At 38.3% G+C, this 21921-nt stretch overlaps 1 protein-coding gene across 1 annotated transcript in view; it reads left to right on the plus strand.

The window, feature by feature from the left end:
* FHIP1A (FHF complex subunit HOOK interacting protein 1A) overlaps positions 1-21921 on the plus strand; it is a 78926-nt gene that overhangs the window by 26465 nt on the left and 30540 nt on the right. The window contains exons 4-5 of the mRNA XM_036381476.2: positions 18045-18280; positions 19644-20270. Of these exons, the coding sequence (XP_036237369.1) occupies positions 18179-18280; positions 19644-20270 (729 nt within the window). The 5' untranslated portion in view covers positions 18045-18178. The remainder of the gene's footprint in view (positions 1-18044; positions 18281-19643; positions 20271-21921) is intronic.

The following is a 21921-nucleotide window of genomic DNA, read 5'->3' on the forward strand; positions in this document are numbered from 1 at the left end:
AAGACTCCAAACAGAGGTTCACAATCTAGATACTTCTGGCAGATGACCTGACCTCTGTGAGCAGTAAACCTTTAGGTGTTCTTCATCACACCTGTGCTCTTCCAGCACCAATATTTGAGGTACCCTCACTGGTCTGGCTATTGCGTTCCATGAGGCTGCTTTCTAAAACTGCTTTTGGAACAGGGTCTCTGTACTTTCCGGACATTCTGTGGAGGATCAAGTCAGTTCTTGAACAATTCTTAATTAAAGTAACTTCCTTAAGAAAATCAGACTCTTGTTATGTAAGCAGTATTCTCTCTGGAGAAGAGCATGTTCCAAACACTTCCTTGTTTTGAAAATTCTGTCTCTGAAGATCAAATTCTGCATCAGTCTCTGTTACAGTAATCTATTGTTTTGAGATTTGATTTGATTATTGCTAGTGCCATGAAAATATCTTTTAATATCTTAAAATGACTTTGTGGCATTTTAGTCCAAATGAATAATAAGAGATGGGTGTATGCCAGACTTCCATAAAAATGTAGTGGAAGAAATTATTTAAAGCTTTCTCTTGCATTGACATACGTTGACAATCGGAGAGAACAGGAATTGGTTGGAGCTGGGTTGGGTTAATTTTGTGCCTGGATCTTCATGCTATGCTTCTTAGGGGGTTTCTTTGCTATTTTGAATTCAAAGACAAATGTGAAAAAACATTATTTGTGTCCAACAAAAGAAGGGGCTCTAGCTGATAAAAATTAGGGAGAAATCCATCTGGTTGCAAGAGTTGACCTGAGCTGTCCTTTGTTTTCTCCACTGGTCATTGATTCTGCCATTGAATGCGATGAGGGGAAAATATCCATAGTGCAGGAAGTGCTTGAGGTTTCCAAGAACTTTAACTCAGGAGAACAAGAACTTTAACTGCTTGAGAACAGTGGCTTACACAAACCACTCAGATCCCTGCCATCATCTACTGCTTGAGGAAGTGGTAGACCATCATCCAAAGTATTGCAACCCTCTCCTCACCATAAATCTGTTGAAGAATAGCTGTGGTTCTGAGGGTGTGTCATAGTTATTTCTATTTTCTGTGCACTGACTCTTGCAACTCCACAACATAGAATAATATTTTGGCAATAAAAAATGCAAATCAAGCAAGTTTAATGACTATCCCAAAAATGTGATTTGGAATATAACTCAAATCTCAATTTATTCTGGTCACAGTGGGTCAACCTTATGTCCCATAAGTGAGATTATGGGACAGAGATGCAGATTTTAGATGCTTTGCACAGGGATGCAGATTTTAGATGAAGAATTTAAAGGTGTGTTGTTCTGTTTCAGGCTGGAGCCTTCCTCTATACCTCTCTGCTTTTCCTTTCTGAATACTGGTGCTGTTGTTTTTTTCCTAGCAATAAATACAGCTGTCTAACATTCGGTTTTTCAGCACATACTCTGCTCTTAATGAATGTGATCATTTACACAGTGTCACTGTAGTATTGGCATGCTAAATAATTTAGAGAGCTGTGGCAGGTAGATAGCTCTGTGGTGTCTATGTTACTATGGCAATACATTTGCTTAATGTAAATATTAGTCATTCTGACCATATGAATCTCAGAGCTTCTGACATTATTAGCTGTGTCTGGGAGGTGGGAGTCTGCATATCTGAGAGAAAAGTTGTTCTGGCAATATTAATAGTTTAAAGATTACTTTCTTTTTCATAATTCCTTCTGCTTTGTGACCGAGCTGCATAATCTATTGATTGTAATGAACAGAGCAGAACATTTCTCCCATTTCTTTATCATGGTTGTAATGCAGCTCTGTTATAAAGAAATATATAACTATATTCTGATCCTCCAAAAATTCAGCTGACTGAAATGATAGGAAATAGATCTTGAGGTCCGTGAACTTTGCTCCTGATTGCACAGTCAAGGCAGTTTAGGAGCACAAGAAATAAAATCAAACTTGGAAGAAACATTTCAGGGGTATCAAACTGAGTTCCCTGACTTGAAGTTAAGCCTGAGGCTTTTCTATTCCCTCTGTGGGTACCAGCAACTCTGGAATTACTTAATAAACACCCAGTTTGTTTGAAAATTAATGCAGAAATGATATGTTAATGAAGTTTGTTTCTTAAATAGTTTTTTAGATTTTTAGTCCATTTTTATTAATCATTTACAAGGAAAATGAACTACCTTCTGCAAAATCTTCTCTTTGTTGCCAACTTATTCCTGATTCTATGAACTATTCTTTGTTGCGATCTGCTAGCACCTTTGAGGCATCAAATAGAAGTGCAGAAAGAATTAGATCACAATTGATAATCTAGGTAAAAGCTTGGTCACTTCAAGCCATGAATACTGAGTATAAACTGGTAGTATTTCTAACATTTTATGAACTTTTTGAAACCTCGCTGTGTTAAACTGCTAAGCTTAAGATCAGTTTTAAAAAGATTTGTCAGGAATGTGCTGCCCTTTCCCTGTGTTTAGAATAGTCCCCACCCTTCCTGCCAAACATCTGTAATGCACTAAAAGAAAGTATGGTAAGCAGTGAATGATGTCTTTAATTATTTGTAGGATGGATTATACTGGAGGTTTCTGTGTGCTGCAGTCTGACACCAGAGCTCAGCCTCTATCTGTGTTTGGCCCATTATCTGTCAAAGAAGGAAATAATTTAAAAAATAATAGCCGCCAAGCAAAGTCTTCTGGTTTCTTTGAATTTTGCAGAAGAGATTTTACTGGACTTGTAAAAGTGTTCTTTACTTTTTCTGTCCCTGAGATGATAAAACTTTCACTGTCAGTACTTGCACATAAGCAAAACTCCTTACTGGACAAGAATACAAACTAGAGTTATTCCTTGCCTTTCTATGGCACTGATGCTCAAAAATACTAGTCTGGAACTGAAGTTAACCTAGGAAAATTAATTATTTACCACATATCTTTTCCTTGCAAGCCTGCCTGTGGGAATACTGTGCTGTTGGCTGTCCCTTCTTTAAAAATATAGTATGCTTTAGGTGTATCTGTTGATTGTAGATGCAGAGAAGTATTGAAACATTCAGAATGCCTACCAAGTATTAGCATAGTTGCAATAGTAATTGGAGGAGCTTCTCTGATTATGCTTTTAGTAAACAAACCATACTCATAAAATGGTTTGGGAAAAGCCACATCCAGTACAATGTACTGGAGGAAAAAGACTGCAGAAGCACTTTCTGCTCGCTGGGAAGAACCTGTGTAGAGAGAGTTGCTCCTGTGGCATCAGGCTGGCAGGGTTTTCCCTTAGGGAAAGAGACTTGATGGTTCTGTGTTTTAAAAGTCACAAGTATCCATTTTCAGGACACATTTCTGTGAGGGATACTTTGAGCCCTCAACAAGCAATCTTGTCTAGGTTTGGCTTCAGGGGTGTGCAGTAGGACCCACGAGAAAAGCATGGCAGAGTGGGAGGGAGGGGACAGGGTGTGTGTTCCCTTGGCATAACTCATACTGAAGGGCTCTGGTGGAGGCTCAGCTGCCTTGGTGAGCTTGTGGCATCTCGAATCTACCATTAAAGGAGACTGCTCCTTTTTTTGTTTGTTTTTTCCAGCTGCAACACAGGCTTGGGGTGCTGGGCAGTACTCTCTGCTTCCTGCAAGCAGGGATGCAGTGGAATGCTCCACAGAAAGCTGTATTCTAAATATTTTCTTTCTGACCTCCATAGAATTCTTTGCTTCTACTGCTGAAATATAGCATACCTGTATTTTAAAGCTGGGCTGAGGAAAGTGGAATGGATTGTGTTACAAGCTAAATGTTTAAATCGGGTGATAAATTGAAAGGAACAAAAGTGTGTTCAGAAAAGCAGTTGCATTTAATGTTTCACACATGATTTGCTGAGCCAGTTCCTTTTACTGTCACAGTGCAAGTGCCTTTTCACTTTTCCCCACAGAAGAGGAAAATCTAATTGTTCTACAGTGCCATTTTTACATGTGTAATGGATGCCTGCTTTTGAGTATCACCTTACAAATAAAAAGTGGAGATTTTATCTGTAGTGTTTTTATGCTTTTTGTTGTCATTCTTTATATTCTACTTTGAAAAGGTAATGATGGCTGTTGTGCAGTCCTGTATATGACTCTCCTAGAGGAAGGAGAGCTGGCACCACTCTTGTGTTGGGATGGGGAGATCCCAGAGGATCTGTGTATCTCAAGCTTGTGCTGACTGTAAATTGTTATTGGACTGGCACATGTGAGTCCCCACACTGGATACTGTTGATCCATGGATATCTGGCACTTAATTATCCCATCTCATCTTCTTTCCATTGCTGTCACAGGACAAATACATGGTGGAGATTAAAAGGTAAAGAATATTGTGGTCCTTGTCCTCTTACGTTATCCTTAAAAATAATTGTTGTCCATTTAAGTGCTTAAGTAGATGTGGCATAAAAATACATAGGCTAGTGTAAGGTCTAAAGTGTATTTCCAGTATCCTTTCCAGTAAATGGATGTGTTTTTATAGTTATATTTGTAGTTTTAAGAGAAGATGGTGGAAAAGGGGGAGAAAAAACCAACAGGTATGGTTTCCAGAGTTTTGTTGTTAATTTTGTTAATATCTCAGTGCTTTCTTTTTCTGTTAAGGATTAGAGAGTATATGTCGAGTGTAATTTAATATATTGTAGATACAAAAATAAAAAAAAATTGTCACTTAATCCTTGCTGTTACTGCAGTAAGACAGACAGACACTGTTGAAATCATAGTAATCAGTGATGTTTATGTTGATGTTGCTTCTTCTAACATATATTGTTAGAAGAACAGGACTTTGGGTTCTCAGAAGGATCAGGAAAAAGGCACAGAAGGTGTGTGCTTTCTCTCAGCATGACCTCAACAGGTGCTTATTTCCAGGTGCAGAACACTTACTGCAGGGCTACAGTAATACTAAAGGATGTGATTCTAACATCCTGCTTGGTTATTATAGTTTAATGCCACTCAGCATTATAATTAGCTTTACTAGACATTAATAAGTGGGTTTAATATTCAAACCATGGTGTTGGAGTTAAGTGTGCCAATGAACCTTATCAGTGGAGCAAAATGTAAATTTTAACTCATTTATCTCATTAGCCTTTAATAAGGCTGTGCTTCACAAATCAGGGCTGCATCATCTGCCGATTATACCCTCTGATCTGCTAAGCAAAATAGCAATCTAATAATAGCCATGCATTGCATGAAATTCTCCCATTGGTGTTCTGAAACACTTCATTTATTTATTTCTTTTCATTTAGGGGGCCTTGATTGTGTCTTATCTCTTCTGCACAATGCCAAAATATAGAAATGAATGTAAGATGAGAATTCATTACTTGTAGGCTCTGGATTTAGAAGTGTTTTGCAAAATAGGAATTTGTGATGGGCCCTAAGTCTAAATGTGTAGTCTGTAACTCTAAGAGTGTGGTGCATAGGGATTCTGAGAGTTTCTGGGACAGGTAAATGGCCAGACAGTCAACTGAATAATATTGACTTGCTGCTTTAATAATAATCAGAGCTCTCCAAAAGTCTGTGGCCCTTGTATTAAGAGAGAAACTGAGCTGAGTAATTTGCCTCAGGTCCATGTAAAAGGAAAGAGAATTGGAGGAGAAAAGTAAAGGAGTAAAGTCTTGTGGCTTGAACTCTTGTATGCAAGCAGATTTGCAGCTCATGATGATTGTTGTGTGCCCTGCATATTATTCAGAGCAAGTAAAAAAACTTGAACACATTTGAAGTAATTATTCTAGCAAGTCCAGTTTTGATGCTATTCCCCAGCAAGTTGCTCATATAGCATTGTCTAAGTCTAAAGAAACTTGTTCAATTATTCTAAAAACTTTCCAGCTTTGAAGGTGTCTCAATAAATGTTGGTAAGATTCACTGACTGGGAGTGAGCAGGGGTGATTCTGGTGTCTGAGGCAAAAAAACTCAGTCATTCCACATGTAAGCTGATTTGGTTCAGGTTTGCTTCCATGTGACCTTTTATTTCAAAAACTTTATACTAGCATTCTCAGGTTGAATTTTTTAATGCATCTCTTTCTAGAGCACCATTAAAGCAGTATTTCAGATACATACGGTCTGTCATGACAGGATCTGTTTAAATGGTTGCTAGGGTGCAAGGAGGGTCTCTTTTCTTACCATAGTGTGTTAAACTGATATTTAAATCTCTTTGTAGCGTGCTGAGGGATGCTAGCAGTGTATTTTAATAGCAACAGCTGCTGCCCTCGCAGGGGCACAGAGCCTGTTGACTACTTTTGGGCGTAGATGGAGTATGCTAGCAGTCATCCTTCACAGTGCTGTGTTGTAATTCTGTGTTGATCTTAGTGATGGTCAGGTGATAGGTACATACATTGTCACACAGAAAACTCAGCTTTTCCCCCTATCTAGAGAAAACCACGGATTTGTCTCCCAGTCCTACTGAGTTAGAGAATGGAGGGGCATTGCCACAACCTCACCTGTACACATGGAATCCAGTGGTTTTAATTTTTAAGTGTTGGCAACTTTGAGGACTGATTCTTTCCAATTAGGCTGATTGTTGCAGTATCCATAATTGCAGCTGTATGTGCCTTTGGTACTCCTGAAGAGAGGCTTTCATAGGATCATAGAACGGCTTAGGTTGGAAGGAACATGAAAGATTATCCGGTTTCAGTCCTGCCATCATGGGCAGGGACACTTTTCAGTAGACAAGGCTGCTCAGGGCCCCATCTAACTTGGCCATGAATACTTCAGGGACTGGGCATCCACCACTTCTCTGGGCAGCCTGTTCCACTGTCTCACTACCCTCTGAGTAAAGAACTTCTTCCTATCACCTAATCTAAACCCCCTCCTCTTGTAGTTCAACAACATTTCCTCTTGTCCTATCACTGTCTGTCCATGTTAAAAATTACTCTCCCTCCTTTTTGTAAGGCTCCTTAAAGTACTGGAAAGCTTTAGTGAGGTCTCCATGGAGCCTTCTCTTTGCTGAACAACCCGAGCTCTCTCGGGCTGTCTTTGTAGGAGAGGTACTCCAGCCTTCAGGTCATCTTTGTGGCCCTCCTGTGGACTTGCCCTAACCGGTCCACGTCTCTTGTGCTGAGGTCTGCAGACCTGGGAGCAGTATTCCAGGTGTGGTCTCACAAGGGTAGGGTTTTCTTCTATCCTTCATTAATTTGTCATTAGTCATATATATTTGGTTTTGTGCTGACTTATTAGGACACCATTTATTTTCAGTTAGTTTTCTCAGCACTTGGTTGTATGCAAATGCTTCATAAAGTGACTGGAGGCCTTCCTGGGATATTCTGTGACTCTCAGGACTGAGGGTAATGTCTTTCTGAGTGAAAGTCTGCTTGAGAACAGCAGGGATGTCTGAACTTCCTGACAGTTCTGAAACAGCAGGGATGGGCTTTATTAATGCAGTGGTTCTGGCATGAATCACTGTGCAAGTGTAATGTTACCTGTGGGGCAAGGTGAAGATAAAACAGAACAGAGATGGCAGTGTGTGTGGTGACAGTAGAAATACTGTGAGTTTTGTTTTAGCAGAGGGATAGCTGGTGAATGATGTAACAGCTTTGCATATTCTAAAGTATTTCATAACTGATGCATCAAAACAAAAATTTGGTTTGACATATGCTTTCTACAATTCAGAGGTTGGAAAAATAATCATAAATTTTTTAATTCAGTGTCAAGAACCATGTCCTCAGGAAAAAAATCGGAGGTCTCCCTTCCAAATGTGCTGTGGTTACAGCTGACAGCTGTTCAAGGTCTGTGAATACAAACAGACTTTCTCCTGCCTCTTTGAACTGCTTCTGTCTTCAGCTTGGGAGCTCTCTGAGGACTGGTGTGTCAGATCTGACAGGATACTGTAGCTTCAGCAGCTCTGACAGCCTTACACAGAAGGACAGAAGTGCAGGTGAGAAGCTGCAGGGTTCCCCAGGACACACACAGACACTCCCCACTTTCCGAACTGTGCAGGCAGGAATGAACAGCCTGGTGATGGGTGGAACCTCTGCTTTCCCACGCCAGTGGAAGCCTCCATAGGTGTTACCAAATTAGATGGGAGAGGCTGTGGTTTGACTTTTGGTTATCTGTGCTGAGAAGCATTCCTGCCGGGGCTGACATCCAACTCTCTTATTTACTAGGCTTTCAGTATTGGTCATTCCAAGTGTTAAAGAGTTTAAATGGTAATTAGATTGTATTTTTACTTGAATCTGATACTTGCTTCACCTTTTAGTAGATACATTTATGAGGTTCTGTGTTTTTCTGAGCACTCCTTTTATAAGATGAATAGTTTTCATTTGCAATTTGTTAGGTTATTTGCCTTCTTGTACTCTCCAGGGTGTGACAGTTGCTAGTTTATCTGCATTCCTTCCTGGACTAGAAAGACACCTGTATTTCTGTTTGTGTTTTCTCAAAGGTTCAAAGGCAAGACTGAAAAAAAATTATACAGAATTGTTATCTAAGTGTCATATTGCCTCAACAATGTTTTTTATTTTTCTCTGATTGTTTATCAGTTTCTTTTTTTTTTGCATGCTGGCAACATGTCTGAGACAGGTGTTGTATGGACTGTATATGTTTAATTTTTGGCCAATGCATTTATATGTTTCATTATCCAGGGAAGGGCATTCACAGGAATGGGACATGCTGTAATGATTCAGTTTTCAGTTGCAGAAGACTAGGTGGTGTAAGAGTGTAAAATATTTTCATAGTAGAGTAGCCTTATGTGAGGAGATCAGAGACGGTGAATTAATTTGCACTCTGTGTAATGAAAAACTAAACACTGTTTACATGACACAAATAATTTTGTTCCTAGGAAAGCTGGAGAAGCTTCAAGGGAAAAACATCTACCACCTGTATAAAATGCAATGTAACTAAATGGAAATAAAAATATAAATAACATGTAGATTTTTCTTTGATCTAGCTTGTTATGCACTAAACATCATAAAAATGCCAACACTCGATTTTGGATTTTCTTGTTTACTACCCTATATATTAAAAGCAAAAAATTTAACCTACTTATAGGAATCTATAGTCTGCCAAAGTCCACCCACCATGCAAATCTGTACTAATACTTTTAAATAAGAGTGTCACTGCAGGGGGAGAGGCTGTTTTTCCATGGAACTGTGCTCACAGATGTTTTATTTTATTGAAGTTCTTGCCTTTGTTACAGGAATTAATATAACATGAATCTTCAATTTCTGCTTGTCTGCTCTGAGTTGGAATGGAAAGGAAGAGGGAGAGCTGTGTTTCTGTGCAGTTTCCTATGACATGAATACCTGGGGTTTTGTGCATTGAGAATGGGGAGCTGTAGAGGTAGGATAGGGTTTTGTAAGGAAATGTTCATTTTGCAATTTTTTACCCCCTTTTATTCTTCCACCCCTTTGTTCTTCAGTGTACAGTGAGATACAATGATTTGTGTGTCTTATCTTAAACACTAATGTTTATTCAGTGGTTTTGCCCAAGTTTGACAATTGCAAATCAAAAAGAATTTTGCAGGGGGCTTTCTCTGTGTCAGAGTTGAACACAATTTAGGACAAAGGAAGTTCACTAGCTTTTAAAGATTTCTTCAAGCTAAATTGGGAATGTCTGATGCAAACAATACTGATTCAAGAGTTCTTTAGTTTCTATCTTTCTTTTAATTTTTTTAAAGAAGGAAAGAAAGCTGACAAAAATACATTTATGTTTAAAAGTATCAATCCACTAAATGTAACATTTTGCCACAAGGCCTACCTAGAATGAGGAGATAGATGTACATAGAGCGAGATAAGAAAATAACCTTTCAGTCATTAAGTTGACTAAGTTTGAGGGTAATTTGTGTTGGGCTTCTGCCATCCTACAGGGCACTGAAACAGCTGTCCTGAAGCTCTGTAATAAGATGCTTTTGCTCATTCTCTTTGTTCATTAGTTCATCATGTCACTAACATACTATCATTTCAGAGTGTAGGAAATAATGTTGACTTGGGGGATAAGTAGCTTGGGGTGGTAATTATCTCTAAAATGAGTGTTTTCAGTAACTGTGTACAGAAGATAAATGACAGACTCAAGTTATCTAGTCAATTATTATAGTCCACGTACTATAATGAACATATTGAGAGGTATAGAGGGGTTTTACTGTGTTATAGCTACTTAAATTTGCATAGAGGTATATAGAGGTATAAACTGATTTTTTCCAGGAAAAAGAGAACTTTGTATTGCGAATGAAGTTTTGGGAGGAGAAATAAATATGCTTATAGATTATGTCGACAACTATGCAATAACCATTCTATACCTAACAGCTTTGATTTTAGGGAATATTCTGTCCTTTTCTGGTGCTTTTAGTTTGAAAGAGAAACATGAAGAGAAGTATCATGTGCATGAGAGCAAGAGAGCAATTCTGTCTGCAGAGTGGAAGTTCTTTTCTCACTGCAAACTTGGCAACAATCCTTTTGGGAAGCATGTTGTTTGGTTTCTTTGTTTATTGGTCAAATAATCATGGTACTCTTAATGGTGTTTTACTGCTGATTCTTGTGTTATGACTATATTTAGAACTTGCAGAACCAACCCAGAGTGTGGAAATGAAAAAAAATAAATTGTGGCTTCTTTATCACAAAACACAGAATGTTTAGAATATATGTGTATTTGCATTTTATTGTGATTAATGCTGAAAGCACACACGTCTTCTTTAATGCCACTCTGTACACTTGAGAACATTATTCTTGGACTTCTTATGCTTATTATAATGAGTAATTTGACATGTTGTACAAATCACTTGAAAAATCGTCTTACATATTATTGCTATAGTCGTAAAATATATAGCTTAATCTTGTTTTCTGTAATCTACATATGATAATTACAGGTATATTGATAACATTTTTCTAGACCATCTTTCTCTTGGGAAGGTAGTATTTCCTGTTCTGTATGCTACTGTTCTGAAAATAGTTTTAAATCTTCAGAGTATAGAGTCTTCTACTGCTTTGCTGGTCTCATTCATCTTTCTGTCAGGAAGGCTTTCTAGAAAGGCAACTTAATAATTTCCTGTGAATTTATTTTATACTTTTAGCTACAGAAACTGTTTTAACTTTCTCAAAAACAATCTAAACAACAAAAAATGTTTCATCACTTCAGCAAACACATGGTTTCTCTAAATTATGAGCATGTTTGATCTGGGTTTGTCTGTCACACAGGTGTCAGAATTATCTTGGAAAGCAAAATTGATGTGCAGAGTGCATGGGTCACTTTGATTTCTTCCTTCCACTAGCATAATCAGAACATAAAGTAGGTTTTGTCAAATATCTGCTTTCTGATGTGTCACTACCTCCCATTCCTGGATAGTGATGAATTTTGAAATAAACCCTGTACAGATTCTCAGTAAAGATGAAGACTTTGGCAACAACTTTTTAGCAATAATTCATTTCAATTATAGCAAAAAGTTACTAGTCTAGACGTAGCATGGGATATTTGTAATTCACTATATGTGAAATAATGGAAAGTAGATTCTTTCACTCAGTGACGTGTGCTGTGCCCTCTGGAGTTGTGTTGTTTCTCTTCGAAACTTCGTATGGAAACATTTGCAGTACAAAGTTTTAAACTGAGGTTTGTTTTGCTTCTAATGGCTGTCTCACACAGTACAACACCAAACACTTTGGTCTGTGGGCCTTGGACGTTTTTATGACTTGGTTTTGTGTGGAAGCAGTCTTTTCTGGAGTCATCAATTTTGTTGGTGATGTGGGAATGAACCAGCAAAGCTAAAACCTTTGAACTGATTTCAGTTCAATGACATCTGCATTCTTTAGTGTATAGGTAGAAAAGAGCTTTTCTGAACTGCTATTTTAAAGGCCTTTTTTTAAAGTTCAGTTTTGATATCCTTTGTTTAGTAGCAGACTAGACACCTCAGTCATACTGTGCCATAATGCTATTGGGAATAGAGAGGTATCTCTCTTGGATTTTAAGAACCCTAGCTGCTATTTTATTATTATGTTTCTAACCAATGTAATCTGTGTTTTGAACCACTAATTGTTACTGAATTGTTGCCTTTCTGTAGTAGGCTAAATGTGAGGACATAAAATACAACAGAGAAACAGGTTTATTATATTCTTTATCTCTTATAAAAAGGATCAAGTCATACCATTAGAATAACAACCATATTTTTTTTCTTTCTCTAGCTTCAGAATTATGACCTAGGGATATGAATATGTAGTTCATTCCTCCTGGGACTTTGCAAACATAGCTTCAGTAATTGTATGCTCTCAAGTTCCAGTGAAATTGCCTATGTGCAAATGAGTGTGGTAGATGAACATACCCTGTGGTGTAACAGGTAAATCAGGCCTTTCCTGAGCAGGTCAAGGTCTCTGTCAAGTATTCTATGTTGCTTAATTCCTGTTTTCCTGAGTAGTCAGTGCCATTTCTCTGCTTTGGTAACACGACCTTTGATGAACCATCTTTGTGGGTATACTGTGTGTAATTTCAGCCTAACCCATCAATGCATTTTGGACCATACTGCCTAACTGGCATCTCTGTTCTTTCATTTTGGCTGCCCCATGCAGCGCAGGAGTCTCTGAGGGCCTGGCATGTGGCTTAGGCTGTGTCCCAGGGCATAGGCTGCCAGCAGGAACTGATCCTGTTGCTTGCCCTTGAAGCAAGTCTGTTTATGCCACTGCTGGGCTGGGGCTGTCAGCTGGGCCTTGGGGTGTCACTGCTGCTTGCTTGCTTGCTGTGGGGGAATTGCCTCTTGATATGTCTGGAGAACCATGGAGTTGTTTAATGCTGGAACCTGGACCTCCTAATGTATAACACTGTAGGATTATACAGATCACATGAAGAGCTTCGTGGTAGTCCAATTGAGCTAATGGGAATCTACAATAAATAAGTGAGTAGTGTAGCTCCCCAGACATTTGATAAAAGATGAATTGTGGTTTTTAACAGAAGCAGGCTGACTGTAGAGAGGACAGGAAGATTTTTTGTCTCATTATAAAACACACTGTGTGTAGTTTCTCTCATGAGGAGATCGTTAGGCAGTCTCTGTGGGGACAAGGCAGAAGACATTCTTACTTTCATGTTAGCAGGTTGGCTTAAATTGTGCTTGATGAGAACAGATTGATACTTTGATTAACTACATTGCTTTAAAATTTGTGGTGTCTTGTTCTCTGTTAGGCTTTTAAGCAGATAGCTTTATCAGTGTAAAACATCTTGTCCCACGTACTCATGTTTGCAAATACTGGGTAGAAAAGCTGGATTGAAGAAGGCTGCCTAGATGTGAAATGCTTGCTTGAGGTACACAAACGACATGAGAAATTGGGGCTGCAGCACTGAAATATGAAAGGACATGGCAGATAATTGTTCACATAGTTTAAATGATTCCTCTGGTAATCTGCTTCATCTTTCTTGCTAGTAGAGCTTCTGAAGGTGAGTAGGACTTAATGAAAATGAGGATTCCTTGATGCAGTGACTTTTAACCAGTGACAGTTTTGCAGTTGCCTATGTCAGACCTACTGTTCTCCAGTGAACAACCTGTAATCCTTCTGCACTCTTGTGGTGATTGTACAGGGTCATTAAGGGTGGGATGTGACTGTTCTTCATAGGCTTTGCTTCTGTAGTAAAACTTTTGTCATAACACTATGAATCCTTTTCTGTAAAACGATTGATGTCTTCCGTTGTTTGTTAATAAGATTTAAACTCTCTCCCTGATCATAGTCCCTAAAGAAAATCTGACTAATTTGTGCAGAAGGCTTTCTTTTCAGTCAAAAGTAAACAAATCCTGAACCAGGTCCCTTTTAAATTGAAACTAAGTTGAGGCATGCTAAAATTTTTCTCCCAACCTTCCCTCATCTCTTAGCAGAGACTGCAGAGGTGTGATTGCATAGCTATGAGCAAGAGCGTGTAAATTCCCTCTGCTTTTTTTGAAGTGGTCTAATTTCAAGCCCCTTTATGCTATACTGATCCATGAAAAGGTTTTGATATGTGCTGTTTCTTTCACTGCCACCAAGGCTTCTCTGTTGCCTCTTGTGCACCTGGACTGACAGGGCAGAAAGCTTTGGCCTGTAGAGAGCAAAAGTGCAGTATCTGATAACAGAGGTTCACTTGTGTTTGTGAATTGTTGAGCATGGCATCTTAATGTCTCAACAGAAGACAACCATGATAAATTGCATAGCCTTGCAGCATATTTTATACTTTCTTTACTGTGTTACTGTATTAGGCTTTGTATCTTTTTTCTTTGTTATGCATTGCCTGGGAAACCCCAATCCTGCAAACTTTTGTGCTGGTTTTTTTGGGATTTTTTTGGGAGTTTTTTTTGGGGTTTTTTTTTTTGTTTTTTTTTTTTAATGCAAAAGTGAAGTTTTTGAAGAGAGACACTGCACTGTGAGAAGACTTCACAAGGGATTCTCTGCTAGGCTGTTCCTCCTAGTGTAGTTTGCAGTAAAATATGTACTTGTTTTGATTGAGGTGTTGAGCCCTGTAATCAGCTGTGTGAAAAGAGCTGATGGCTTCCAGGCTTCTGAAGGAAAACTGAGCATAGATATCCTCCCATGAGCCCAATGACTGAATCTTGTGCACTTCTTCAACTGAATCTTGTGCACTTCTTCAACTGTAAATAGGCTGAGTTGTACTAAAGCTTTTTGAAATAGCTCTAGAAGGCATATGTAAGTGGGCTTGATCTTGTGATAGGGTTAAACAACTGCTAGATAAGATATGAAAGATTTGCCTGCTAGGAAGGTTCTGTTACTGTATGGCCGAGTCCAAGTATTAAACTGAGCAGAGGCTTTTGGAAGTAGAATTTTGACTGGACTGCATGAGAGGTATATTCACACTTGTCAGGATTATCAAATGGTAGAGTAATAACTTGATCAGGATTTGGCAGAGACAAAAAGCTAAATTATTGTAAAATTTTAATAATGAGCTGAATAAAATAAATGGATACTTTTGTTCTTAGTGGCCCCTGAGTTCACTTCTGCTTTTTCTTCCCATGAATTGGTGTTTTTTAAATTAATTTACTTCCTCACCTCTGGACTCATTCTGCTCAGGTTATTTGTCATGTTTAATTGAAGTGGGATTTAATTCACAGGGAACTATGGGATGTTACATTTAGTGCTGCACATTTGGTCTTGCAATATAATCAAGAAAACCTAATACAGTAACAAAATCTGCTTACAATGAATGTAGTCTGTCTGCTTCTGGTATAACTACAGCATGTTGTTAGATTGAAATGTATCTTACAAGATACTCTCTCATCCAATTCAATTACCTTTTTAAAATAGGGATGCTGTTTTAGGACCTATTCTGTGACCACTTAAGTTGTCAAAAGCTTTTTGAAACACTATTACAGAGTTTGAAGTCTTTAAAGCCTACACAATATATTGGTGTTTTGTATTACTAAGGAAATCCCAGCATCCCAAGACACTTTTGAAACTGGAAATATTTTCTTCCTTATGGGAATTGAATTGAACATAGAAATATTATTGCACATTTCAGTCTGCAATGCTGTCTTGTTACTTTTAGGTTTGTCTAACCTAACCCTAGGCGTGACCTAAACCAAACCATAGGCACAGCAGTAACACCAGCCTTGGGCAGAGCTGGTGGCCAGCAGAAAGATGTGGAGGGAGCCATGTTGTGGCAGTCCTGTGTTCCCCTTGACATGCCATTTTTGTCTGCTATCTGCTTGAACTGTCTGCATCTGGAAAGTCTCACAGCACTGATTTTTGTCAGAATTTGTGAAGATAGCCATAATCTCCTTTGTTACTGTTTTTATCACAAATACTGAAGACTGATGTGAAGTTTCTGATCCTGTGCTGCTAATGGAATTTGTCATGTGATAGGTAGATGTGTAATATTAGTTTCAGTTAAATTCTTAAACAACATGTGATGGCTACATTGAAACAACTTCGAAGTTGTCGAATGAAGGAACTCATAAATTGCCTCTGCTTTGTTAATTAACTTCTCTTACTTCACCTTCTGATACCATCTTTAATTACATTGTCATGTTAGTTTTTCCAAAGCTGCTTGCTTCATGCACGGTAGAGATCTGCTAAAAGGTTGTAAACTGAAGGACACTTTTGCCTGGAGGAGCCTGCTGGACTTCTACAGACGTGGAAAGATTTCTGTTTGCAGGACATGCTGGCAAAGAGGAACTGGCAGGAAGTGGGCAGGTGATCTAAAGTACATGTCAGTTAAATATTCCTTGGATTATCAGCTATGGTATTAGGCAAAGTACTTAGAGCAGGCTTTTTCTAAATGGTGTGTAAGCATTGTGTTTTCCCAGTGTTTCTTGTTAGAAATGTTGAGTGCTCAGAGTTGCAAACACATTGCCAGAAGGTGTGCATTTAAGGTATAGTGGTATCATTACTTAAGGAAGTCATGATAAAAGCACCCAGATCCTAGGTCTAGGGTTCTCAAATCCACTTGCTGCTTTGATCTCTGATTATTTTTATGTGTGAGTTATAGTTTTTTGTTTTGTCTTGCTTTGTTTTGTTTTCTCTCTGCAGGAGCATCAGTAATGTAGAAATAGTACTACAATTCATTTTCACAGGACTGTTTAACAAGTAGCAGTGTACTGGCAGGTGCCTTTAGGTAAATGAGTACATGAGCTAGTTCTTACTGGTTGTGCACAGTCCTCTCGACTGCATCTGGTTCCAGGTGGTTTATAATCTGGAGAGTAGTTTGTGCCACTTCATTCTGGAAGTGGTGTCACCCAAACAGATAAGGTGTGCAGGATTTATGCTGGTTGTGCTGACTTCTCCACACATGGAATATGTTATCTGCAAAAAAGATGGGCTAGATTGTGTTACTTGTATTGTGTGAGAGTGCGTAGCAAATGCACAGGAAATAAATACATTGTAAATGCTGAAAGAAGCAAGGTTAGGATGGAGATTGAATCTTGAATATATGAAAATATGTGTATATATATACACAGTGAAGTGCATAACCTCCTTGCTTGCTTCAGAAATCTTAACAGTTGTACCCTTTATATTTTTGAACTCTTTTAAAATGGCAAAAGTCACTGCTACTTTTGGGACAGGCTGGATGTTTTCCTGTGCTAGCAGTTTCAAGAATATAAATAGAGCACATGTACAGGGAGCCGAGATGTCCACTACAGAGAAAATATTTTCATCTTTTAAAATATGAACAGAGAAATCCCTTGTATGCTGGCAAAGAATTGCTGTGTGGGATTTGGCAGCTTGTGCTACAAAAAAATTCTGTTTGTTGTTGGGCGCTTCGGGTTTGGCTTTTTTTTTGCTATGGTCCCAAAGTGAAATAAAGTAAATGCCTAGTTGGTTTGCAAAAAAGAGAATAAAGATGTAAAGTTTATTAAAAAAAAGGGTGTGTGTGTGGTGGTGGGGAGCTCTGTGGCTTAGATACTGGTGTGTAAGGGAATAGTACTATGTTCTCTTAAGTCTCTCAAATATCTGCAAGATATCAATCTTTGTTTCATTTTAACTTTCCCCTGCAGGTGTGCAACTGCTTTGATACTCATATATCTAGGATATTAAATAATGGATGAATTGAATGTTTCAATGTTTTATCCTATTCACATAGTCCTTTAATATGACATCTCAATTTATTTGGCTTTGGATACATGAAAGTTTTATCTTTCATGTTGTTTGGGTTTGTTTACTTTTGGTATTGATAGAGATACACCCTTCTATGTGAATATGGTGCTCTGCAGATGTTTTTTCAACTGTTTATGATATGGTTTCTGGCGGAACACTTCTAAGAATTTGTAATTCTATCTATTACTGGAAGTTATTTTAAAAAATAGAGAAATAACATCTACTTTTTTTACCTGTGCAGTTTATTCAACATTAGTTACTAAGTAACTCTGAACAGACATGGTCAGATTGCAAAAGCGCCATAATGAGAAACTAAAAATGCAGTGATCTGCATAAAGTATTTATTGCATAAACTTCTGTTGGGCTTATTTATTTCAGTAGCACCTTATTACAGTCACTGATCTCAAAAGTTTGAGCATTATAAGCTATTATCATGAGAAAAAGTATGATCCCATATAACATACTTTAAAAAATTCTATCCTCAAACTGAATTAAAAGAAGAAAAGTTTGTATTCTCTTAAAGACTATTCTTTTCTGTTAGACACTATGATTTGATGTGCACTGGTACATGTGTGATCCATTTCTTTCTGGTTTTGTTTTCTTTTTAGCAGATTTCTGTGGGTACCAGAGCTCAGGACGCAGTATCAGTCTCATCACAATGCTTGAACATCTGTAGCTCACTGGAGGATTTTAAAAAGAAATTCAGCATGACCTAGTTGGCTTGACCTGTGGAAATTTTATAATGTCCTCTGGAACAAGTATCAGCAGAAACAGGCAGGCTCCCAGCCTGCAGGGTGTTGACCCAGAAACATGCATGATAGTGTTTAGAACACATTGGGCACAGGTAATGTTAATTAGTTTTATTGATTGGAGTAAGCTGCATTAATACAAATTTGCTTCATTCTTTCTTTTGGGATAATCCTGAATTGCTCAGGAACAAATGTCTTTTCATGCAAAATGTAGTAGATGACATTGAACTGTTTTCAAATGCAAAGATAATTGACCTTTCAAGGTATGGTTAGCCTTTAGTAATCACACTTGGAACTCTGGATTTGCATCTAAATGGGAAGTGATAGGACATGATAATATCTTATTGAAGGCCTAGATCTTCTTACTGGCTTTCCTATTGATTCATTGTGACTTGCACCCTGTTGCAGACTTCTGTGCTTCTTTTCCTTGTGCTGGGTAAGTCTTGCTTACCCTTTTTAAAGTGAATTAGATGCACAGTGCAAAGCTGTATGCACTCTTGTTTATTATGGATAGATGTAGATTATACACTTCAGCATATTCTAAAAATTGTTTGCATGTCATCAGGACTGTAATTGCTTTTAAGCAAAGATGTTTTGCTGTGAGCATCATAATATCAGTTCTTGTTTGCTGCGGTAATATTAATAACCTAACAATTTAGATAAAATTAATTTCTGTGCTGCTGTTCTTGTTGTTCTTTGGCTCTCCCAAGAAACCAGCCAGACAAGTGGTGGTGTTTCTGAGGTGTTCCAGAGTCAGAGGAGCTGTTGTTCAAGAATCACCTTTTCTCACCTAACTAGTGATGTGTCATATTAGGGGAACCACTGTTCCTTTAGGGTTTTGTAGGAAAAAGGCTAAAGACAATGGGGGTTTTTTGCAGACAATAAGCTTTATTGTTTGCATGCACAACAGCTGGTATGACTATTATTACTATATTGAAAGTTGCAAGAGTATGTGGGTGTTCAATGGCCACTTGGTATCATGTAAAAGGTGTCAAGCAAAGAACAGCACTGTGGGCTGCTGCTACTTTTATTACTGCAAATCATCCCATGATATTGATATTCCTGAGCACAGTTACTCTGGCTGGAAAACAGGCCCTTTGATTTCAGTCTTCCATGACAAACTTGTTTCAAACATCATGGAAGCTCAATTTCTGAACACTAAGGAAACCTAATTTATCCCTATTTGAGAGAACCCCTGGTTTTCAGGAATAGGGTAAATGACAAATTTAGGTGCTTATTAAAAAAGGTAAACAACAGCAGTCTATTTTTGCCTTGTACATACCAAATGTGAAACTTTCGGGTCTTGTCTGTCAGACTTCCTAAATTTGAAAACATAAAAAGACTTAATGCTTTTTGTGTTAAAGAATTTTGATTTTTTTTTTCCTTGTAGTGATAGGTCCATGCTTTTTATGATGCATTCCAGTGCATTAAAACTGATCTGTCTTTGTTTCTCTTTAGGTTCTGAAAATCTTAGAAAAGCATGATCCTTTGAAAAATACTCAGGCAAAATATGGTGCAATCTCACCTGATGAGGCCAGCACTGTCCAGAATTACGTGGAGCACATGCTTTTCTTATTAATTGAGGAGCAAGCAAAGGATGCCTCAATGGGGCCTATTCTGGAGTTTGTGGTCTCAGAAAACATCATGGAGAAGCTTTTCCTTTGGAGCCTACGGCGAGAGTTCACTGATGAGACAAAAATTGAGCAACTCAAAATGTATGAAATGCTCGTAACCCAGTCTCACCAGCCTTTGCTGCATCACAAGCCCATTTTGAAGCCTTTGATGATGTTGCTGAGTTCCTGCTCAGGAACAGCCACTCCAACAGTGGAAACAGAGTTGGTTGTCCTCTTGAACCAGCTCTGCTCTATAATAGCCAAAGATCCCTCCATTTTAGAACTGTTTTTCCACACTAGTGAGGACCAAGGAGCTGCCAATTTCCTCATTTTTTCCCTGCTGATCCCCTTCATCCATCGAGAAGGAACAGTAGGCCAACAGGCCCGGGATGCCCTGCTTTTTATTATGTCTCTGTCTGCAGAAAACAACCTTGTTGCAAGTCACATAGCAGAAAACACCTATTTTTGCCCAGTAAGTTGGTTTTATTTTACATGGTCTTCAGTGCTAAACTAACTGTCTTTCCTGCATTCTTTCCTCCTTTTCTATCATTTTTGGTAAAGAAGTGTTGTAACACATTTTTTTGTGCTAACACCTATTTATTTCATAAATGGTAATGCTGTTTAAACCATCCCCAATGCCAAACATAGTCTTGCTTCTTGTTTCCAGACTTTCGTGCTTTTGGGTCAGCACAAATGTTTTTGCATTCACACAGTGAATTGAGTTGGAAAACTGATGAAAGTCATAGCAGAACGTAGTGGGAGGGAAATCTGTTCTGTCTTACTGTGAGGCACCTTTGAGATTCTGGGGCTGAAGGGAGTGAGGAGTAAGGTGTCCTGAGAGTGGTTGTTTCAGGTGGCAGCACAAGCTTAAGCTGGCTGTGCTTCCCACACTGACATCAGTTCAACAGTTCAAAAAACAAGTATGAGAATAGTGAGAGTGTTACAGAAATATTACATTTTTTTCAAGATAAAAGGGGTATTTCCTTGTTGTCACAAATTGGAGGTTTCTATGGCTGTCTCAGTCTAACCACCATCTTGCTATGTTGCTCTCTGTTACAAAACTTGGTAGCACTGTTGCATTGTTACACCTGGCAAATTGATCTTACTACATGAATAGAAAACCTTTACTTACCTTGCTGTTAAGTAAGTAATCTGATTTAACTAAGAAAGCTGTGCTACTGCAGTTTTAAAGCTGAAGCAGCCTGGAATAACAACACTTGCTTCTTCATGCCTTATCACAGTCTGAGATCTGCAGTGGATGTGTTCAAACCCAAGTATCACTCTGTACAGAAGTTGCTCTCATGGGTCAGTTTTTGGATGGATTCTTTTATATTCTACCTGGCTTGCATTTTGATTTAAAATCCTGGAGGAATGAAGTGGAGGAGAGTCTTACATGGCTACTAAAGCAGAGAGTTGTAGAAGAGAGAGCACTGGAATCCCTGCCACTGCTTGACAGCTGCTCCAGCCTTAGGTTTTCATTTATTCTGGGATTGCTTTGAGCAGTAGGGCAGAGCCACATTTGTAGGGTAGGTGAAACCTATAAAATCCACAGCAAAACTTCTAAATGGTTTCTTTTGTCAGTTGTAAATATTGCATCAATTTGAGGCTCCAGTTGACCTGGTTTAATAGATACTGCCAAAGAATATGGTGTTGATTCTCAAACTGTCCCCAAGACACATGCCGTTATTGGATCCATGCTATAACTTCCATAATTACATTTTCCAATTAGTTAAAAAAAAAAAAAAAAACAACAAAAAAACAGCCTTATTACACTGAAGATAAAAGCCAGCTTTCAACAGCAGGGAGCCATGACTGACGATCATTCCAATTAGGAAGGCTTCTTGTCAAAATGTGCTAAAATCAGACTTCACTGAACAGTAATGAGGTTGGCCTAAGTCTATAATAAGACTTTAATGTAATGCCATATATTTAGCTTACCAGCACAATATCTTTTTTGAATTTGAGTTGTGATGATCTGAAAAACAGATTTTGTTCTGATGGAGGATTTTGTAGGTGTCAGTGATATTGCTGTATATCACTGAAATCAGTGCAAATATTACCTCAGGTACCCTGCAAAACAGTTAATGCAGTCCTGTGTTGATAGCAGAGACATTTTGGGTGGC

Source organism: Molothrus ater, chromosome 4 (genome assembly GCF_012460135.2).
Source record: "Molothrus ater isolate BHLD 08-10-18 breed brown headed cowbird chromosome 4, BPBGC_Mater_1.1, whole genome shotgun sequence".
NCBI classification, from domain to species: Eukaryota; Metazoa; Chordata; class Aves; order Passeriformes; family Icteridae; genus Molothrus; species Molothrus ater.